This window comes from Bos taurus, chromosome 1, assembly GCF_002263795.3.
Source record: "Bos taurus isolate L1 Dominette 01449 registration number 42190680 breed Hereford chromosome 1, ARS-UCD2.0, whole genome shotgun sequence".
Lineage (NCBI taxonomy): Eukaryota > Metazoa > Chordata > Mammalia > Artiodactyla > Bovidae > Bos > Bos taurus.
The window spans coordinates 151,601,421-151,618,324 of NC_037328.1; the positions used below are offsets into that span (position 1 = coordinate 151,601,421).

Here is a 16,904-nt window from a genome sequence, read left to right on the forward strand (position 1 = left end):
ATACAAGTTGTAGAAAAAGGCAGATTGGCAGGTGAAATAAACAAGTTGAAGATAGTGATAAATTGTCCAATGTGGGAAAAAAAAAAAATGAAGTAACCAAAGGCCAAGAGAAAAAGATTATATATTCCCCATTAGCTATATATATATATATATATATTTTTTTTTTTTTTAATGATGAATATGTCACTGGGTACTAAGAGAACCCAAGAAACTGCTGGCCGTGTTTACGGGCCTCCAGTGTTCAAGGGTAAACTACCTCATTAACACGTTGAGGGAAAAGATCCAGATGTATTTCAATGCAGATGACATCTAGATTAATCTGAAGGTCTTTTCCAATTATCTTTATCAGTCTTTTTTTTTTTTCCTTTGAGACCAAAAATGTTAAGGGACAGTCAACCAAAAACATGTATAAGGAAAAGAATTACAGCCAGGAAACAGGCCTCTTGGGAAAAGCAGGATGGAGGGAAAGAAGTTTCTTTACTTCGTACCCCTAAAGCCCTCATGAATAGTCCCTTCGCATACAGTTGTCGCTATACTTTGTAGGAGAAAACAGATTAGGGTCAAACTAACTATGGTGACAAAACTGAAAAGCCGCCTCAAGTAACAGCTTTTTTTTTCATCAGACTTTGTGTTTTTCTTATCCAGAAATTGACATGGTATCAAGATCTATTTACCTGATCGGAGTTGTTCTGATGAAAAGAGATAAAGTCTCAGGAGATGACTGTCATAAGATTGTGTCTTTTATAAAGTGACCATCTCACTTTTGCAATGTATGGTAAATAGAGTCAGCAAAGGCAAAAGCCATTGTTAGCCCACGAGAACCCGAGGCAAGCTCAAGTTACGAGTGCGGATGCTTCTAGGGTACGGGAGATGGGATGTTATTCTGAGTGGCCCAAAGCTTTAGGCACCGTCTTACATGATAAATGGAAACTTTCTCAGAGAGCTCAAGAGGCACTTTCCTGAGCTAAATTGGGAGAAGATCATCTCCTTAAAGTAGTTAGACGAGACCTTAACAAGGGAGATAAGACGCCAGTGGGCAGTAAGTTACATGAGGTCTGCTGAGGGGCTAGGATTAAATGCAAACACTGTTTTGGACCACAAGGGTTCCTTAAAAAAAAAAATGCACAATTTATTTCCAGTGTTAAGATTGGTACCTTATCAGTCAGATCAGGTGAACCCGGTCACTAAGAGCCAATGGTTCGTTGCCTTATTGCTGGCAAAGAAGGAGCCAAATATCCATCTCCCTGCCCCAAGTTTGCCTTAACAAAACCTACACGTTTTACAAGCTTTTGGGACCGAGTGCCAACTCAAACGACTGTAAGAGCCTGAGAAAGGACTTCCCACGGTAGTTGAGGTTGTAAGGCTTTTATGACCGACGAAACTCACCGTCTTGCCTCTAGCGCCCTTGGGTCCAGTTTGTCCTGGGCCACCAGGGTCCCCGACCTCACCCTAAATAAGTTCAGAAAAATAAAACAAAACGGTTACTAAAACCAAAGAGGTATATCTCAGTGTGTTTTTATACTGGTTCCAACATGAAGACATTTTTCACATATGCTTTTATCTTTAATAGCCTTCTGTGAAGTGTCTTTGCCCTGATAACCCCATTTTCTGATTCTCAGCACAGCCCCCTGGAGTCTCACTGTTTTATTTCTCTGTTTCTCCAGATGGAACACAGCCTCCTTGGAGATACGGACCGTGCTTTTTACTTTGTCCCCTGATCCTATCACAGGAGCTGGCATTTACTGAGCTCAGTCAGTGTTTCCAGTCGGAGTGGAAGCCTTAAGCTAGAGGACATCATGGCTAAACTTATTACCTGAAGGTGACTTACAAACACATTAGGAGAACTGAGGCAAGTGAGATCAGGTAATTCTGGTTTTTCTCACATTTTACTTCCCTTTGGGCAAAGAAGAAAATACATATGGTAGAGGGGGAGGAGGACACGTGAGGAGAAAAATATGGATGATTTCTTCCTAGTGAATTAAAAAGCTAGAAATAAAAGATTATTTTTAAAAGCCTGCTTCTTTCTTTTCCCCTTGCTCCATAAAGATTTCTTTTTATTCATTTATAATTAATTTTTCTTCTTTTGTCCTATAACACATTTCATAAACCCAGGAGCATCTCTGATCTCTAGTTAGCATAAAGTACACAGTACCTTAGGTCCGATTTCTCCAGGGAATCCTTCTTGCCCCTATAATTGAGAAAATTAATATATGCACATATCACTGGCGTCGGTTTACATTGACTTTAATTTTGCCTGCTGCCTTATTTATTTTAAATGCCTCTGAACCAACAAAGGGCCAAAACAAACTGTACTGCATGGTCTGAGACACTAACTCCGGTCTCTAAATTAAACTATTGACCGGTCTCACCAAAACATCATGACAACCTAAGATCAATGGGTAAAACGTACACCTTGGCTCTCCTTCAAATGTAGACATTCAACAGGACAGCTGGTGATCTGACCGTGTGTTTCTGAAACAGTGTTCTTAAACTGGATTTCAACTTTGAGGGAGAAATTGGGGAAGCCTGCAGACTAAATCTGATCGTTTGGTTTCTGGTGCTCTGTTTACCTTACTTTGGCCACAGGCTATAGTTGTAAATGTATGATAATCCTAACTTGATGAAAAAAGTATTTTATTTAAGATAATGTTTGTTTTCTGACATTAAAAGTAATATCTCCTCAAATATATTTAAAATAATAAAAAGACAGAAAGAAGAAAGTTCACCCAAATTTCACTTCCCAGAACCATTACTATAAAGTTTTTGCCATATTTTATTTAATCTTTTAAAAATGCATTTTAGCACAGTTAGGATACATTTTTTTTTCTTATTACCTTTTGATTTTTACTTGACATTGTCACCTAAGTTCTATGTATTATGTATAAAAGCATTCACATTCATTTTAAAGAGCGGCTAATATTTCAGTGGCTTCACTGGTGGCTCAGATGGTAAAGAATCTGCCTGTAATGCAGGAGACTCGGGTTCGATCCCTGAGTCAGGAAGATCCCTTAGAGAAGGGAATGGCTACTCACTCCAGTATTCTTGCCTGGAGAATTCTCATGGACAGAGGAGACTGGAGGGTCACAGTTCATGGGGTTTCAACTGAGCTTAGTCACAACTGAGCAACTAACACTTTCAATATTCCAGGGCTATTAGCCACTCAATAGTTCCACTTTTATCAAATACTAAGGCTACTTTCCATGAAAATTTCACTGGAAATCCTTCATTCATTAGGGTTTTTTAAAAAGAAATTTTAGCTTTTGGGGGTTTGTTTATCCTTCTAGACAGCCTCTTACATCATTCTCATTGGGATTTCACTTGAAATTACATTGATCCTTGTAATATTTTAGACTTTCCAACAAGTATTTGTTATGTCTCCAATTACTTAAATTTTATATCCCAGTAATTTTTGTTTTAGGTCTTGAATATTTTTGTAGAAAGGATATTCTTAACTATATTATGTTTTTATGGGTGTTACTATGATTTCTAAGTGGTTATTGTTGGTATATAGCAATCACTGCTTTGGGTAAAGTTATCTGTCTTACTTCCAGCACTGAAGTATTCAGTGACAATGTTAAGTTAAAATTCTCATATAAAGTTATGAGGTTTAATCTTAAAATTACTGCTTGGCCCATTGCGTTAGGAAAGGCCCTGGAGAACTCCTCACAAACAGTTAGAGTAAACATATTCAGAGGACATATTTTGGAATATGTCTACAGCCTCCCTCAGGCTCTAGATTAGATGACGTGTTCAAGCTGGAACCAGTCAGCCCCTGAATACGCATCTCTGCAAAGAACTGAAAATTAATTTCGAGTTTCAATTGTTGCATGCCCCTTAAACTATCAAGTGTTTTCCTACTGTATTCTCCATAAGATATCATCAAATAAATGATCAAAATCTATCTCCAAAGATCTAAGGCTACCTTATTCGCTCCTTTTTTTCCTCTTAAATGCGGCCCAAAACAGCAACAACAGAATTGAAAGTGACCGGCTTTCAGGCGACGCGTCTTACCTTTGCTCCTCTGCTTCCAACACTCCCATAAGCTGGGTTGCCGTCATCACCCTGCAAGAAGAAGCAATTATTTACAAACACCCCCAACTGCAGATGCAGATAGGCTTCTTCACAAGAGAACTAGACAGACAGTTTTTTGTTTTGCTTAGGAAAAATCAAGCAGCAGGAGTCTCCCTCGGGGACAGGCCACTGACATAGTGACGCTCAACGGAACTCTCAGTAGCAAATGCAGACAAGGCATTGTCACTTAGTCTCACTTGTCTCATCATAAAGGAAAAATCATAATTACACCTGCGAATCGTGTTCTGAGAATGAAATGAGAAAACTTCAGATGTATAATAATCTTAATAAAAGAAGGCAGAAGTGTTATCTCTCCTGGGTAACATTTGTATTTATATAGAGATATACCTTATATCTGAAGCATTTCAGTTTGCTGGATAAAAGAAAGATCTAAGTGTCTGGGTATTGGCTGCTGCTGGATCCTTGTACAGGCCTCAGTGAGAAGCCCCTAGCATGGGTGGAAGGGTGGACTGGGTTTCCCATGAAGGGGTTTGGGTGAGACGAAAGTGTGGAAGCAGGTTGGAGGATGTCAAGCACAGGCTTTGTCCCTTTTGTCATTTGGCTTTAAGAGTACCCTTGCCCAGGATGCTTGGGACCTGGGAAGTTGTCATTTGGAAAAGCTGGCCAAGACGAAGATGAAATCTCAATTGCTAGAAAGTTCTACAACTAGATTGGGCTGTTATCTTCATCACACTCTTTAGAGAACCACTCTAAAGACTTTAGAGACTCAAAGTGAGAGAAAGTGAAGGGCCCTTCTTCTCACATCAAGAGATACCTATCGAACTAAAAAGAGTCCAAGAGCCAGATCAAAAGTAGGAATAAAACACAAACCGGCAAGCCTCGAGGACCCCGAAGACCAATGGCTCCCTTTATCCCCAGATCGCCAGGTTCTCCCTGTCAAACAGAAAAATGACATCTGTCTTCATTAGGTTGCTTTTGTAAAGGACATTAGAAATGATGGAACTAAGACAAGAATTTTCAATTGCATCCATGACCATGGGTTTGTGGCTGGGACTGAGTTTGTAAGCAATTCAACAGGCGCTGCTGGTGGTGAGTGAAGTCTCCTCCGTTGATAAATGAAGCCCTGGCAAGTCTGACATATTGTTTGGTACAAGTTGCCATCTTAGCAACTCGGGGCCATGAGCCGCACCCACGGAAATGTCTTACCATGAGTCAAAGGGCCGGCTCTGGACAGTTTTAAAAATTAACAAAGCTGTTCTCTGTGAGGAGCCATACAAATGATCTGGATGCTGCAGAAACTGACCTATTAATCAAGTTTTAATCAAGATAACCAAGATAGCACGACATGACTGGCAACAGTTTCTGACTTCTGACTAGTAGCATGTCTACTGTGGGTTATAAATCAGTCTCAGTCTCACACTGAGGAAATATAGCTACTTGGGAAAGTTAACATAGGTTTACAAAAGCAGGTTAACTCCTTTTTGTGAAAAAAAAAAAAAAAAGCTTTTAAAATCTCAATTTTAAATTTACAGAAATGTTGTGAAGGCAGTATAAAGAGTTCCTATACAGGCCACATCTAGCCTCCCCTATTGGTAACTTCACATTAATTACATTCGTAGGGAATATTTGTCAGAACAAACCCATGGATATTAAATCATTCTTATTAATAAAAGGAAAGGAAATTTCGTTGCACAGTCATGTCTGACTCTGCGATTCCATGGACTGTAGCCCACCAAGCTCCTCTGTCCGTGGGATTCTCCAGGCAAGAAGTCTGGAGTGGGTTGCCATTCCCTTCTCCAGGGGATCTTCCTGACCCAGGGATCGAACCTGGGTATCCTGCACTGCAGGCAGATTCTTTACCAACTGAGCTACTAGGGAAGCCACAAGTCCATACTTTATTCATATTCCCTTAGTTTTTACCACCAAATCTCCTTTTCCAGTCCCAGGATCCCATGTCTCCGTAGGTTCCTCTAGATGGGGACGGTTTATCTGATTTTCTGGTTTCTGATGATCTTGACAGTTTTGAGGAGTACTGATCACGTATTTTGCAGAATGTCCCTCAATTGGAGTTTGATGTTTTCCTCATGATTATGCTATGTTTTATGAGTTTGGGGAGAAAAGACCCATAGTGAGAGAAAGTGAAGGGTCCTTCTTCTCACATCAGCAGTGTATCCTGTCAACATGGCTGACACTGTTGACCTTGGCCATCTGGCTGAGGAAGGTTTGGCTAAGTTTCTCCACTGTCTCGTTATTCTCCTTTCCCTTTCCAAGAGAGTGGAAGTGTGCGCAGCCCACACTGAAGGAGTGGTGAACTCATTGTTACGATTAGAAAGACCACACAGTACGTGTGAGGGGTCCAAATGGGCAAGTGTCCACCAACACCGATCCCTGGAGGGGCACAGAGACTAGGGCTTCATGGAAGGGTGGCGGAAGACCCCCCGCCTTGCAGACTTTCTTCCAGGGCAGTGGCCCCCAAAGTGCGCTCTGGAAGCCACCTGCCTCCCATATACCTAGAGTCCACACGCCAAAGGAAATCCCTGGATCCCACTGGTGGCGGTCTCTGATGGTGGAGCCCAGGGATATGGCTTTATGAATACACTTCTCTGCTGATTCTTACACACACTGAAGTTTGATGCCATCTGCTTGAAGATAGGGAGACAAAGGAAGCCATAAGGCTTGTTCAAGATCACTTTGTTACTGGTTACAGCCAGACACCAAGCCTGGGATAAACTGGCAGGTTGGTTGCTCCCCTGGGAACTTGAGCTTAATGGAATAAGACAGGAGTAAGTGTCTGGGGCTCATCTCAGACTTGGAGAACTTGATCCACCTTGAGGTTCCCAAGGGATTTGGGCTGGCATTGAGGGCACTTGCCTCCCAAATTCTTGCCCCTCCCATTCAAAAATCTCTCTTACTAACAGTGATATTCTTTGGCACAACTACCCTGCTGCTATCTATCTCCTTGCACATTTCTACACTCTTATCTACATCCAGCTCTAGGTCCCTCCATCTCTGCCTACCTCTGTCTTGGTCTCTTCCGTCACACCCTATGGAGTGCCTTCATTTCACACTCAAACCTTCTCTATACGCCCATGATGTCTGCACACATGCATCCTCACTGTAGGACAAACTGAGTTTTTCCGGAGACACCACTTCCCCTGCAGCCCTCTCCAGGGTAAGAAGGCACCATCATATCTGTTCCAAACTTTCCTCTCCAGACCGTTATTGCTATGCCGCATCTCTAGTAATCCCTTTCGGAGCTGATTATCTTTGTCACCGATGGATCTCATTTCATCCTGCGATCAGCTGTCTTTGTGACCCTCAACTGCTGGCTCCATCATGTCTGCCTTACTGGGGTCTCCATCCCATACATGCTGTTTAGTCCTATGCAGCTGGCCAACTGCTACACTTTGGAATCTATTCTTAGGTGCATCTTGGCCACCAGAAGTGGTGGCTTCTCTAGTCCTTTCCTCCTTACCTACTTGATGCCAGCTGAGGCTCCCAGCTCCTCCCAGACTCTCCTTCTCAGCATCCAGTGTGCTTCTTTGCCCTCCTTTCCAATGATTCCTTTTCTGCCTCTTCTTACCCTTCTTACAAAGAGTCATCACCAGAGCCTTTTTTAAATTCCAATGATTCTGAAACCTGCATCTTCAGTCAGTCTTAGACTCTCTGCTCCACCCACAGACCAAGGGGTTTCCCTCACTCTTTTGCCCACTCTGCCTTTCCCGCTTCTGAGATGGGGTTCCCACTCAAGTCGGGGGCCAGAGTCGCCCAGCCCTCTCCTCTGTGTCTCCATCCCCTCCTGGGAAAGCTCCACAGGCCCCTCCCGAGTCCCTCCTGGCCCCACCCTGTCAGGTCACCCAGTCTCGCTTGTCTTGGAGCCTGTGGGGGCCAGCACTCCTCCTAGCTTACAATCTCTCCATCTTCAAAATATTCCCACACTGAGTTGCCTATTTAGAAGCTTCCAAACCCGACTGTGTTCACACGTGCTGATCACAACCTGTAAATAACACTGTACTGGCTGCCTAGTCAGTCAGTCACGACAGACTTTCCTGTTCTTTGTGGTCCCCCAGGAGGATAATTTCACCCCCCAAACACTTGCTCGTGGCGTTTTTCCAGTCTTGTGTTTTATTTATTTCTTCAATATTTGTTGAAGTACTTCTATGAACACTGAGTTTAGACTTCTTGTTCAGTCCCTTATCCCTATGTCATAGGTTCTTGCTCTTATAATTTTATTTCATTTCTCTATTTTTGGCTGTGCTGGGTCTTCATGGCCACCCTGGCGATTCTCTAGTTGCGGCACACAGGCTTCTCATTGCAGCGGCTTCTCTTACTGTGAAGCATGGGCTCTGGGCACAGGGGCTTCAGTAGTGTGGCTCCCAGGCTCTAGAGCACAGGCTCAGTAGTCATGGTGCTTGGGCTTAGTTGCTCCGTGGTATGTAGGCTCTCCCTGGATCAGGGATGGAACCCATGTCTCCCGCATTGGCAGGTGGATTCTTCACCTCTGAACCACCAGAGAACCATCATAGATTCTTGTCTTGAACATTCTCTCAATTTTGTGGTGTTGATTCTGTCATATTTATCACCTCACAACCCAGAAATTCTTTCATTAAACAGATATTTTCTAAGCGCTTATGAGATGCCAGGTACTATTCAAAGCTCTAGGGATGCATCAGTGAGCAAAACAAAGACCTCTGCCCTTTTGGAGCTGACGTCAGTCCAGCTGAGGGCCAGCACAGTGACATTGTCTTTAAAGGTATTCAGCAAATGTTCGTATGAATGGAGGATAGAAATAAAAGAAGAGAAGGAAGGGGTGGGGGTGGAGAAAGGACGAAGGGCTGTCCTAGAAGAGTCCCCCTTCCTTGAGATTCTCAGATTGGGTGTAGCCCCTCATGAGCTGAGGCTGAGCTGGATTCCCTGACCTCAGCTGGGTCCACACCCAAGTCCTTAGATGTTGCTGGCTCTCTAAGAATCAAGCCAGGGTACAGGGGCAATGAGATATGTTCTCTTCTGTGTTGAAAGGGCTTTGGCTAATATAACCAGACACATTTCCCTTGAGAAGAAAACCTCAGCTTTCATGGGTGTAAAGAATGTGACCTACTTTATTTCCTTGGCTTCCCAAACGGCCTTGACTCCCTGCCTCTCCTGCTGGTCCTGGAAGCCCCTGAAATAAAAGAAGGATTGCAAATATAGCAGAACATAAAGCAACTTTCCTTGAAACCCTCTGTATCTCTTCTAAGAGGAAAATGAACCACAGATGGAGAAAGAGTTACAGCTTTATTGACTCCTGCTCTGGAAAAAAGTACCACGACTGTCAAATGAAGACTAGTAAATAAAAGAAAATTAATCAAGTAATTCAGACCAGATGTGGCCTAAATGACTGTGTTTCCCGGGGAGTCTTCTCTTCCAAAGAGATTTTGGGTTCTCAGTGTTTTGCTGTTAGAGCAGATGTTGTCAAAATGTCTAACATTGAAGAAGGCATTCCAGATGACATTTGCCTAGAAGTGTATTCTCCCTCGTTCCTCGTTTTGAAAAAGCGTGTTGTTGTTGTTAAGGTAAACTTATCTTTGTTTGTAAATAATATGATTAGTATGATAGAAAACTCAAGAGACTTTACCATAAACAATTAACACTCATAAGACATGTCCAGGTGGTACAAGATAAACATTCTGACATTTTCTTCTCTTAGATAAATCAGAAGAGTAAACCAAAATAAATTTCCATTTACCAATAAGAGAAAAAAAGCTGCAAAATACTCAGGATAAATTTAACAACAAAGATAAAAGATCTACATAAAGTTTTAAGATTTTCTTGACAAACAAAATAGCAAAACAAACAAATAAGCATACTATGTGTCAATACGGAGAATCTATTTGATGTGATAGAAGTCTCTTCAGTATTCTAGAAAGCATGCATGCTTTCTTTTTTTAATTAATTAATTTATTTTAATTGGAGGATGATTACTTTACAATATTGTGGTGGTTTTTGCCACACATCAGCATGAATCACCCACGGGTGCACATGTGCCCCCATCCTGAAACCCCCTCCCACCTCCCTCCCCACCCCATCCCTCAGGGTGGTCCCAGTGCACTGGCTTTGAGTGCCCTGCTTCATGCATTGAATTTTCCTGGTCATCTGTTTTCCATATGGTAATATACATGTTCCAGTGCTGTTCTCTCAAATCATCCCACCCTCGCCTTCTCCCACTGAGTCCAAAAGTCTGTTCTTTACATCTGTGTCTCTTTTGCTGCCTTGCATATACGATCATCATTCCTGTCTTTCTAAATTCCATGTATAAGCATTAATATACTGTATTGGTTTTTCTCTTTCTGATTTACCTCACTCTGTATAATATGCTCCAGTTTCATCCACCTCATTAGAAGAGACTCAAATGTGTTCTTTTTTACAGGTGAGTGATACTCCATTGTGTATATGTACCACAGCTTTCTTATCCATTCGTCTGCTGATGGACATCTAGGTTGCTTCCATATCCTACCTATCGTAAACAATGAACATTGGGGTACACATGTCTCTTTCAATTCTGGTTTCCTCGGTGTGTATGCCCAGCAGTGGGATTGCTGGGTCATATGGCAGTTCTCTTTCCAGTTTTTTAAGGAACCTCCACACTGTTCTCCATAGTGGCTGTACTAGTTTGCATTCCCACCAACAGTGTAAGAGAAATATATAATGGAGAAAAAGAAGATCTCTTTAACAAATGGTGCTGGGAAAACTGGTCAACCATGCGTAAAACAATGAAGCCAGGACGCTTTCTAACATCGTACACAAAAATAAACTCAAAATGGATTAAAGATTTAAATGTAAGATCAGAAGCTATAAAACTGTAGAGGAAAACATAGGCAGAACACTCTCTGACATAAATCACAGCAAGATTCTTTAGGATCCACCTCCCAGTGTAATGGAAACAAAACCAAAAATAAACAAATGGGATCTAGTTAAACTTAAAAACTTTTGCACAATGAAGGAACTAGGTGAACAACATCAAGTTGTTCACAACAAGGTGAAAAGGCAGCCTTCGGACTGGGAGAAAATAACAGCAGATGAAGCAACTGACAAAGAACTACTCTCCAAAATGTACAAGCAGCTCATGCAGCTCAATACCAGAAAAACGAACAACCCAATCGAAAAGTGGGCAAAGAACTGAACAGACATTCTCCAAAGAAGACAGATGGCTAACAAACACAAGACAAGATGCTCAACATCACTTATCATTAAAGAAATGCAAATCAAAACCACAATGAGGTATCACCTCACGCAGCCGGTCAGAATGACTGCCATCAAAAAGTCCTCAAACAATAAAGGCTGGAGAGGGTGTGGAGAGAAGCACACTTTGTTGGAACAGCTTTAGAGCGAAACATTCGAAGATCCCAACTCAGAGCAGCCCAACTGCCTTCCTATGTTATTGACACTTGAGATTGAATTTTTCCTTGGGGATTTCCAAACATATGGCAACAGAAATCTCTTTTGTTTAAACTGTTTACAGGTACTTGTAAATAATCCAAACACCAGTGAATTGGAGTCATTTTCCCATTTTTTGCCATGGCTACTATAATTTAAAAATAAACAAACCAAATCTGTGTAATAAGCATGATTCTTAGTAAGTTAATTTTGTTCAAGATGAAAAAACTAACATTAACTTTTCATCATTTAAAGAATTAGAGATTTGATAAGATGGACATAAAAAATTTCCTAATAGGAAAGACTGCTGAACAACGAATTGGTTACTAGGGAAGATAATAATAGTTTTCCTACAACCCCAAAACAGGGAGAGTCTCAATTTCTTCACCCTCCGTGGCTCTTATTCCTTTCCCTTCTAACTTACTTCCACCGCTGCATGGAGTTCCCATGACCTGTGTGTTCAATCCAGTTGACTTTATAATGTTTTTATCTTATTGAATTTAATACTGTGTCCTTTGAAGCTTTTCCATTAACTTCTGTAACACCCAGTTACCATGGTTTTCCTGTCTCCTCTCTGGTTCCTTCTCAGTAACCACTGAAGACCCCCTTTCTATTGGCCTCGTAAGTCTCCATGTACCCAGGGCTCCTCTGATCTTAATTTTTTTACTTCATCTGCTATTCCTGAGTGACAGCCCCATAGATTCACATACCACTTCCATAAAATGATCCTAAATATACGATTCTGGTCCAAACCACTCAACTGGCCAGCAGATTTGTCTATTAAGATGCCTATTGGGTATTTCTGGAGAAGGAAATGGCAATCCAGCATTCTTGCCTGGAAAATCCCATGGACGGGGGATCCCTGGTAGGCTGTAGTCCATGGGGTTGCAAAGAGTTGGGAACAACTCAGCAACTAAATAATTGGGTATTTCATAAAAATTGATTACCAGAGATAGTTATATTTACCACCAACCACGCTCAGTCTATTCTTTTCATAAGGAATGTTGCCACCCTGACTTCCCTTGAAACCCAGGTCAGAGACCTAAGAATCATCCTAGACCCCTCCCTCTAGATCATCTTTCAAAGCCATTCAGCCACAAGTCCTACAGATTCTATTTCCTTTCTCTAGCCATCTCTCTTCCATTCCCAAGGCCATCACCTACTTTCAGGCCCTTCTTGAATTCTCACCCCAATTCCCAGCTTCCCTAAATGTAGCCTGGCCTTGCTCTAATCCATTCTCCTTTCTTTCTCCCTTTTGATTTAAAATGTCAGGCTGATGACACTCTCACTTTGTCTGAAATTCTGAATTCTAAGTAAGTTTCACAATAAAGCTGAAGGTCTTTATTGATATGTAAAATTCCTCAAAATGTGGCTATTGCATGCCTGTGCACTGATCAGTCATTCTATGGTCATGCTCGTCAAACCATGTGAAGTTCTCAAATTCTTGTTGTCTTACGGCTCCACACTTAGGCAAGTTGTTACTTTAGCTGTTCCATTTTCTGTCTAGGGAGAGGTACAATCTCCCTTTCCTGAAAAAATCTTACTTTTAGTATCACTTTTTCAGGAAGATCTGAATCCCCTGGATGAATTGGACCTCATAATTGTCCCACAGATACTTCTACTCTGTATGTAGTTGTTCATTTATTTCTCTCATCCACTAGATTCCAGCCTGTACACTCCTTGAAGGAAGGGACATGTCTTATTGACTTTGTATTTCTGGAACTTAGTATTGTATGTAGAACCAATCGGTCCACCCATCCATGCCTCTATCTATCCATCCACTTATCCAAGAATGGTCCCCAAGAGGGATGAAATAGTGTGCTTAACTTGTTGGTTTTCCATATGAAATTTGCATGTATTTCACATGGACATGAAAGATACTTCTAAAGTAGAGTTTTTATTTTTCCTTGACAATAGGGATATATTAGAAGTCTTATTTAAGAGCTCATTTTTTGTGTGTTTCCCCTAGACATAAAGAGCTCTGTGAGACAAAGCAGGCTTCTCAGAGCTACTCATGTATAGTCCCTACAAGCACACACAAGCACAATGGCAGATTATCCTGTTTGAAAGTCATCCAAAGTAAAAAAGGTTTCTTGGATGGATGGATGGGTGGGTGGGTGGAACTGGACAGATTTGTAATTAGAACATCAGAAAACCTGATTCTATTTCCTAGGCTGGATCACACAAACTGGGCTCTGTGACTGCTTGAGTGGGGCTCAAGCTTCAGTGGATTATCACCCAGATATGTTACCTACTCAAATACTGCTGATCGTAAAAGGGACATGTTTCTAAAGGAAAGAAGGAAAATTCCCTGTGACTCCCAAGATATGGAGTCAAAAAACTGACTTGATCTGAGATGAAGAGCAGCTGTGGAGAATACAGAGGTGCCCAGAGCATCAGGCCTACTGGACATGAGTTGGAGCAAGCTCTGAGAGTTGGTGATGGACAGGGAAGTTTGGCGTGCTGAAGTCCATGGGGTCGCAAAGAGTTGGACACGACTGAGTGAACTAAACTGAACTGAAAAGGAAAGGACATTGGTTAGAGGTCAAGTCTCCATCGGCTTTGCTCTAATGGTGGGCTTTTATTGAGCATTTATTTTGTGCAAGGCATTGTACTGAAAGGTATATATTCTTTGCAGCTCCATGGACTGTAGCCCTCCAGGCTCTTCTGTCCATGGAATTCTCTAAGCAAGAATACTGGAGTGGGTAGCCATTCCCTTCTCCAGGATATTTATATATAGACTTATCCAACCCTTACAACAACACAATGAGATACATGTTGTTAACACCATTTTGCCAGTTAAAAACAGAGTCTCAAAGCACTTAACCCCAAATCACTCAGTTAATAAGAGGATGAGATGGGAACTGAACTCAATTCTGTCTCTAGAGACTGAACTCCCAGCCACTGTGTCTTCTGTCCTGAGGCCCATGTTTCAGAGAGGATTTCAAAACTGACCATACATGTACCATCTGAGATTGGAGTTTTAAAAATGTGAATCTCCAAACTTGATGCAGGAGGCTGGGACAGATCTAACCTCCAACATGGGCGATCTAACAGGTTAGAGAGATCTAACCTCCAACTCTGACACAGAGTCCTTGGCAATCACAACCGCTTAAGTGAGGATAGAAAGGAGATGCTTAGAGCTTAAATGTTGTTTTTTCTTTTTTTAATGTCTTAAGTAGCATCTTATCAGAAAGGGTTGCACTAGGAGTTTGGGATAAATGGCTGGGACGCTGCCAAGAACACCTTGACTTTGGATAGGCTATGACAGGGCAGGGGAAGAAGACATGGGTCCTTTCCACACTGAAAAGAAATCTGTCTCACTATTTTTATGGGGGGAAAATTCTTTCTACACTCACAACCAGCAGATATCAGGCCGGGATGGAATACCTCAAGGAGATAAAATTCTCAGCTTCTGAAAGAGCCAGATATGAGCTAAGTCTGAGAAAATGAAAATCAAGAGACCAGCAAGGGGAGGGTTAATGCAAAAAACAAACACCGAGACACCCGAGAAGATGCTGACCTGGACAGTCCTAGTCTAGGAGACGGCCCCCGAGCTCAACTGCTGATCTTTCTTCGTATACCCTACACTCCACGCACACTGAACCATTTATGGCTTCCCCAATTCACCATGATCTCTTTTTGCACAACACAGTTCCTTTCCCATGCCTGGCTCTCCCTTGGTCACCTGGAAAACACCTCCTTATCCTATAAAAGCTAAGCCACTGTCCTCCTCCTTAAACTCCACCCTCTCTCCCACCACTCTATCCCCTGGGTATAATTCTATTTTAACATTCAGCATGTCACATCTCAACGATGTGTTTGCACGAGTTTCCTTTATGAGATTGGGAGCATCTGAGGCTAGGGTCTGTGTTTATCTCAGCCTTTATTTCACTATCGGGCCTGACCCACAGGAAGTGTGCATCAGTACTTGTTCGTCAAGTGAGTGAAAGAAATGGTCGATGAGCCAACCTAGATTACACAGACTGATGAAATTCAATAATTGCAATACAGATTATGTATTGTCATGGAAGTACTACTATTATGGCCTTCCTTGGATTGGCATTAGCATGCCTTGGGTATAGAATGTACCTGTTAGGTAATGTTGATACAATATGGTAGGAATAAACATTTATATGATGCTTATTGTAATGCAGGCATCATTCTAAATTCCTATATATATTAAACCATTTAACTTTCACAACAATCCAATGTGGTATTATAACTATTATTATTATATGATTATAATAGCTATTATTACTATTCTCATTTTGCATCTGGGAAAGTTGAGGCACAGAGAGGTTAAATATATTACCCAAGGCCACACAACTAAGAAGGGTATGAATCTGGCAATCTAACCCAGGCAGCTTGGCTCCAGACTCTGTGCCCTTGACTATTATGCTAGGCTTTGTAAACGTTACAGTAGAAATTATATTTTGTATTCCAAATTTGCACTGGATAATCTCAACCTTCCTTGATATTTCATATGATGCTAGTGATTATCTCACTAATAAGTCTAAGTATTCAAGGAATAGTGCCAGTTCTAAATGGAATTAGTATTTTGCATCTATATTCCATGTCTTTTCTAGGCATTGGTTACATTAGCAAAGGGCTTAAAAGTAAACCAAACAAGAAGGGAACAAAGGAAGGTAAAAAAGAATATGCCATTCCTTTCAAAGTTCTTCCTTCTTTTTCATTATGCTATGGACTGTATTTCTTTTATCACATATATCTGACTGCATCAGCATGTTTGATTTATGCAGAATGCTTCAACAGTGCATAAATTATTAAGTCTGCAGGACACCATCAACAAAAATCACATCCCTTTTTCTAACTGTACATCCTAGGAAAAACTTCAAAAGGCTGCAGTTAGAAAACACTCCTGTAATTCCATTTGAGACACTGGTCCTTGTGCTGTAAAATATTGTGAAGCCTGTGTCGGTGGATTTATAGAGCCAATAAAGAATAACTTTCTCTTGTTATCGGATTGTTTGTCTCCCATGGTTTTCCTCTGAAAGCAATAATTTTGAGATCTAGTTCATCACATCCTAAGCATAGAAAATTCTATACATTTTAAAATAGTATTTTAACTGTGTTGACAAGGGCGTTTTAAGAAAAGCAAAGAAAGGAACCATGCTTTCCAGGCAGATAAACAGAAGAGCTCAGCTAGAGGGAGGGGGTGCCTTTTGACTAACTGGCAATGCCAAGAGGCTGGATGATTTATGATATGACCAATCCTGCCAAGGCGAGGTTAAGGGGCACCCACCCGTAGCAAATGAAATACCTTATTTGAGTAATAGCCACTTGGATAAAATTCTGGATTCTAGAGCAAGGGAATTATCAAGCTCTGGATTTCAACCAATCTACATCTCAATATTTCACATAAACAGATGATATAATTGCCACATATATATATTTCCTTTGGCACTTACTGTTATTTTAAAATCCCAATTTGTGGT

At 41.4% G+C, this 16,904-nt stretch overlaps 1 protein-coding gene across 1 annotated transcript in view; it reads right to left on the reverse strand.

Moving 5' to 3' along the window:
- The window catches only part of COL6A6 (collagen type VI alpha 6 chain), a 115,992-nt gene that overhangs the window by 37,353 nt on the left and 61,735 nt on the right, over positions 1-16,904 (reverse strand). Inside the window, exons 23-27 of the mRNA XM_015474150.3 lie at positions 9,131-9,193; positions 4,903-4,965; positions 4,012-4,062; positions 2,153-2,188; positions 1,387-1,449 (exon numbers count right to left, since the gene is read on the reverse strand). Coding sequence (XP_015329636.1) covers positions 1,387-1,449; positions 2,153-2,188; positions 4,012-4,062; positions 4,903-4,965; positions 9,131-9,193 — 276 coding nt within the window. The remainder of the gene's footprint in view (positions 1-1,386; positions 1,450-2,152; positions 2,189-4,011; positions 4,063-4,902; positions 4,966-9,130; positions 9,194-16,904) is intronic.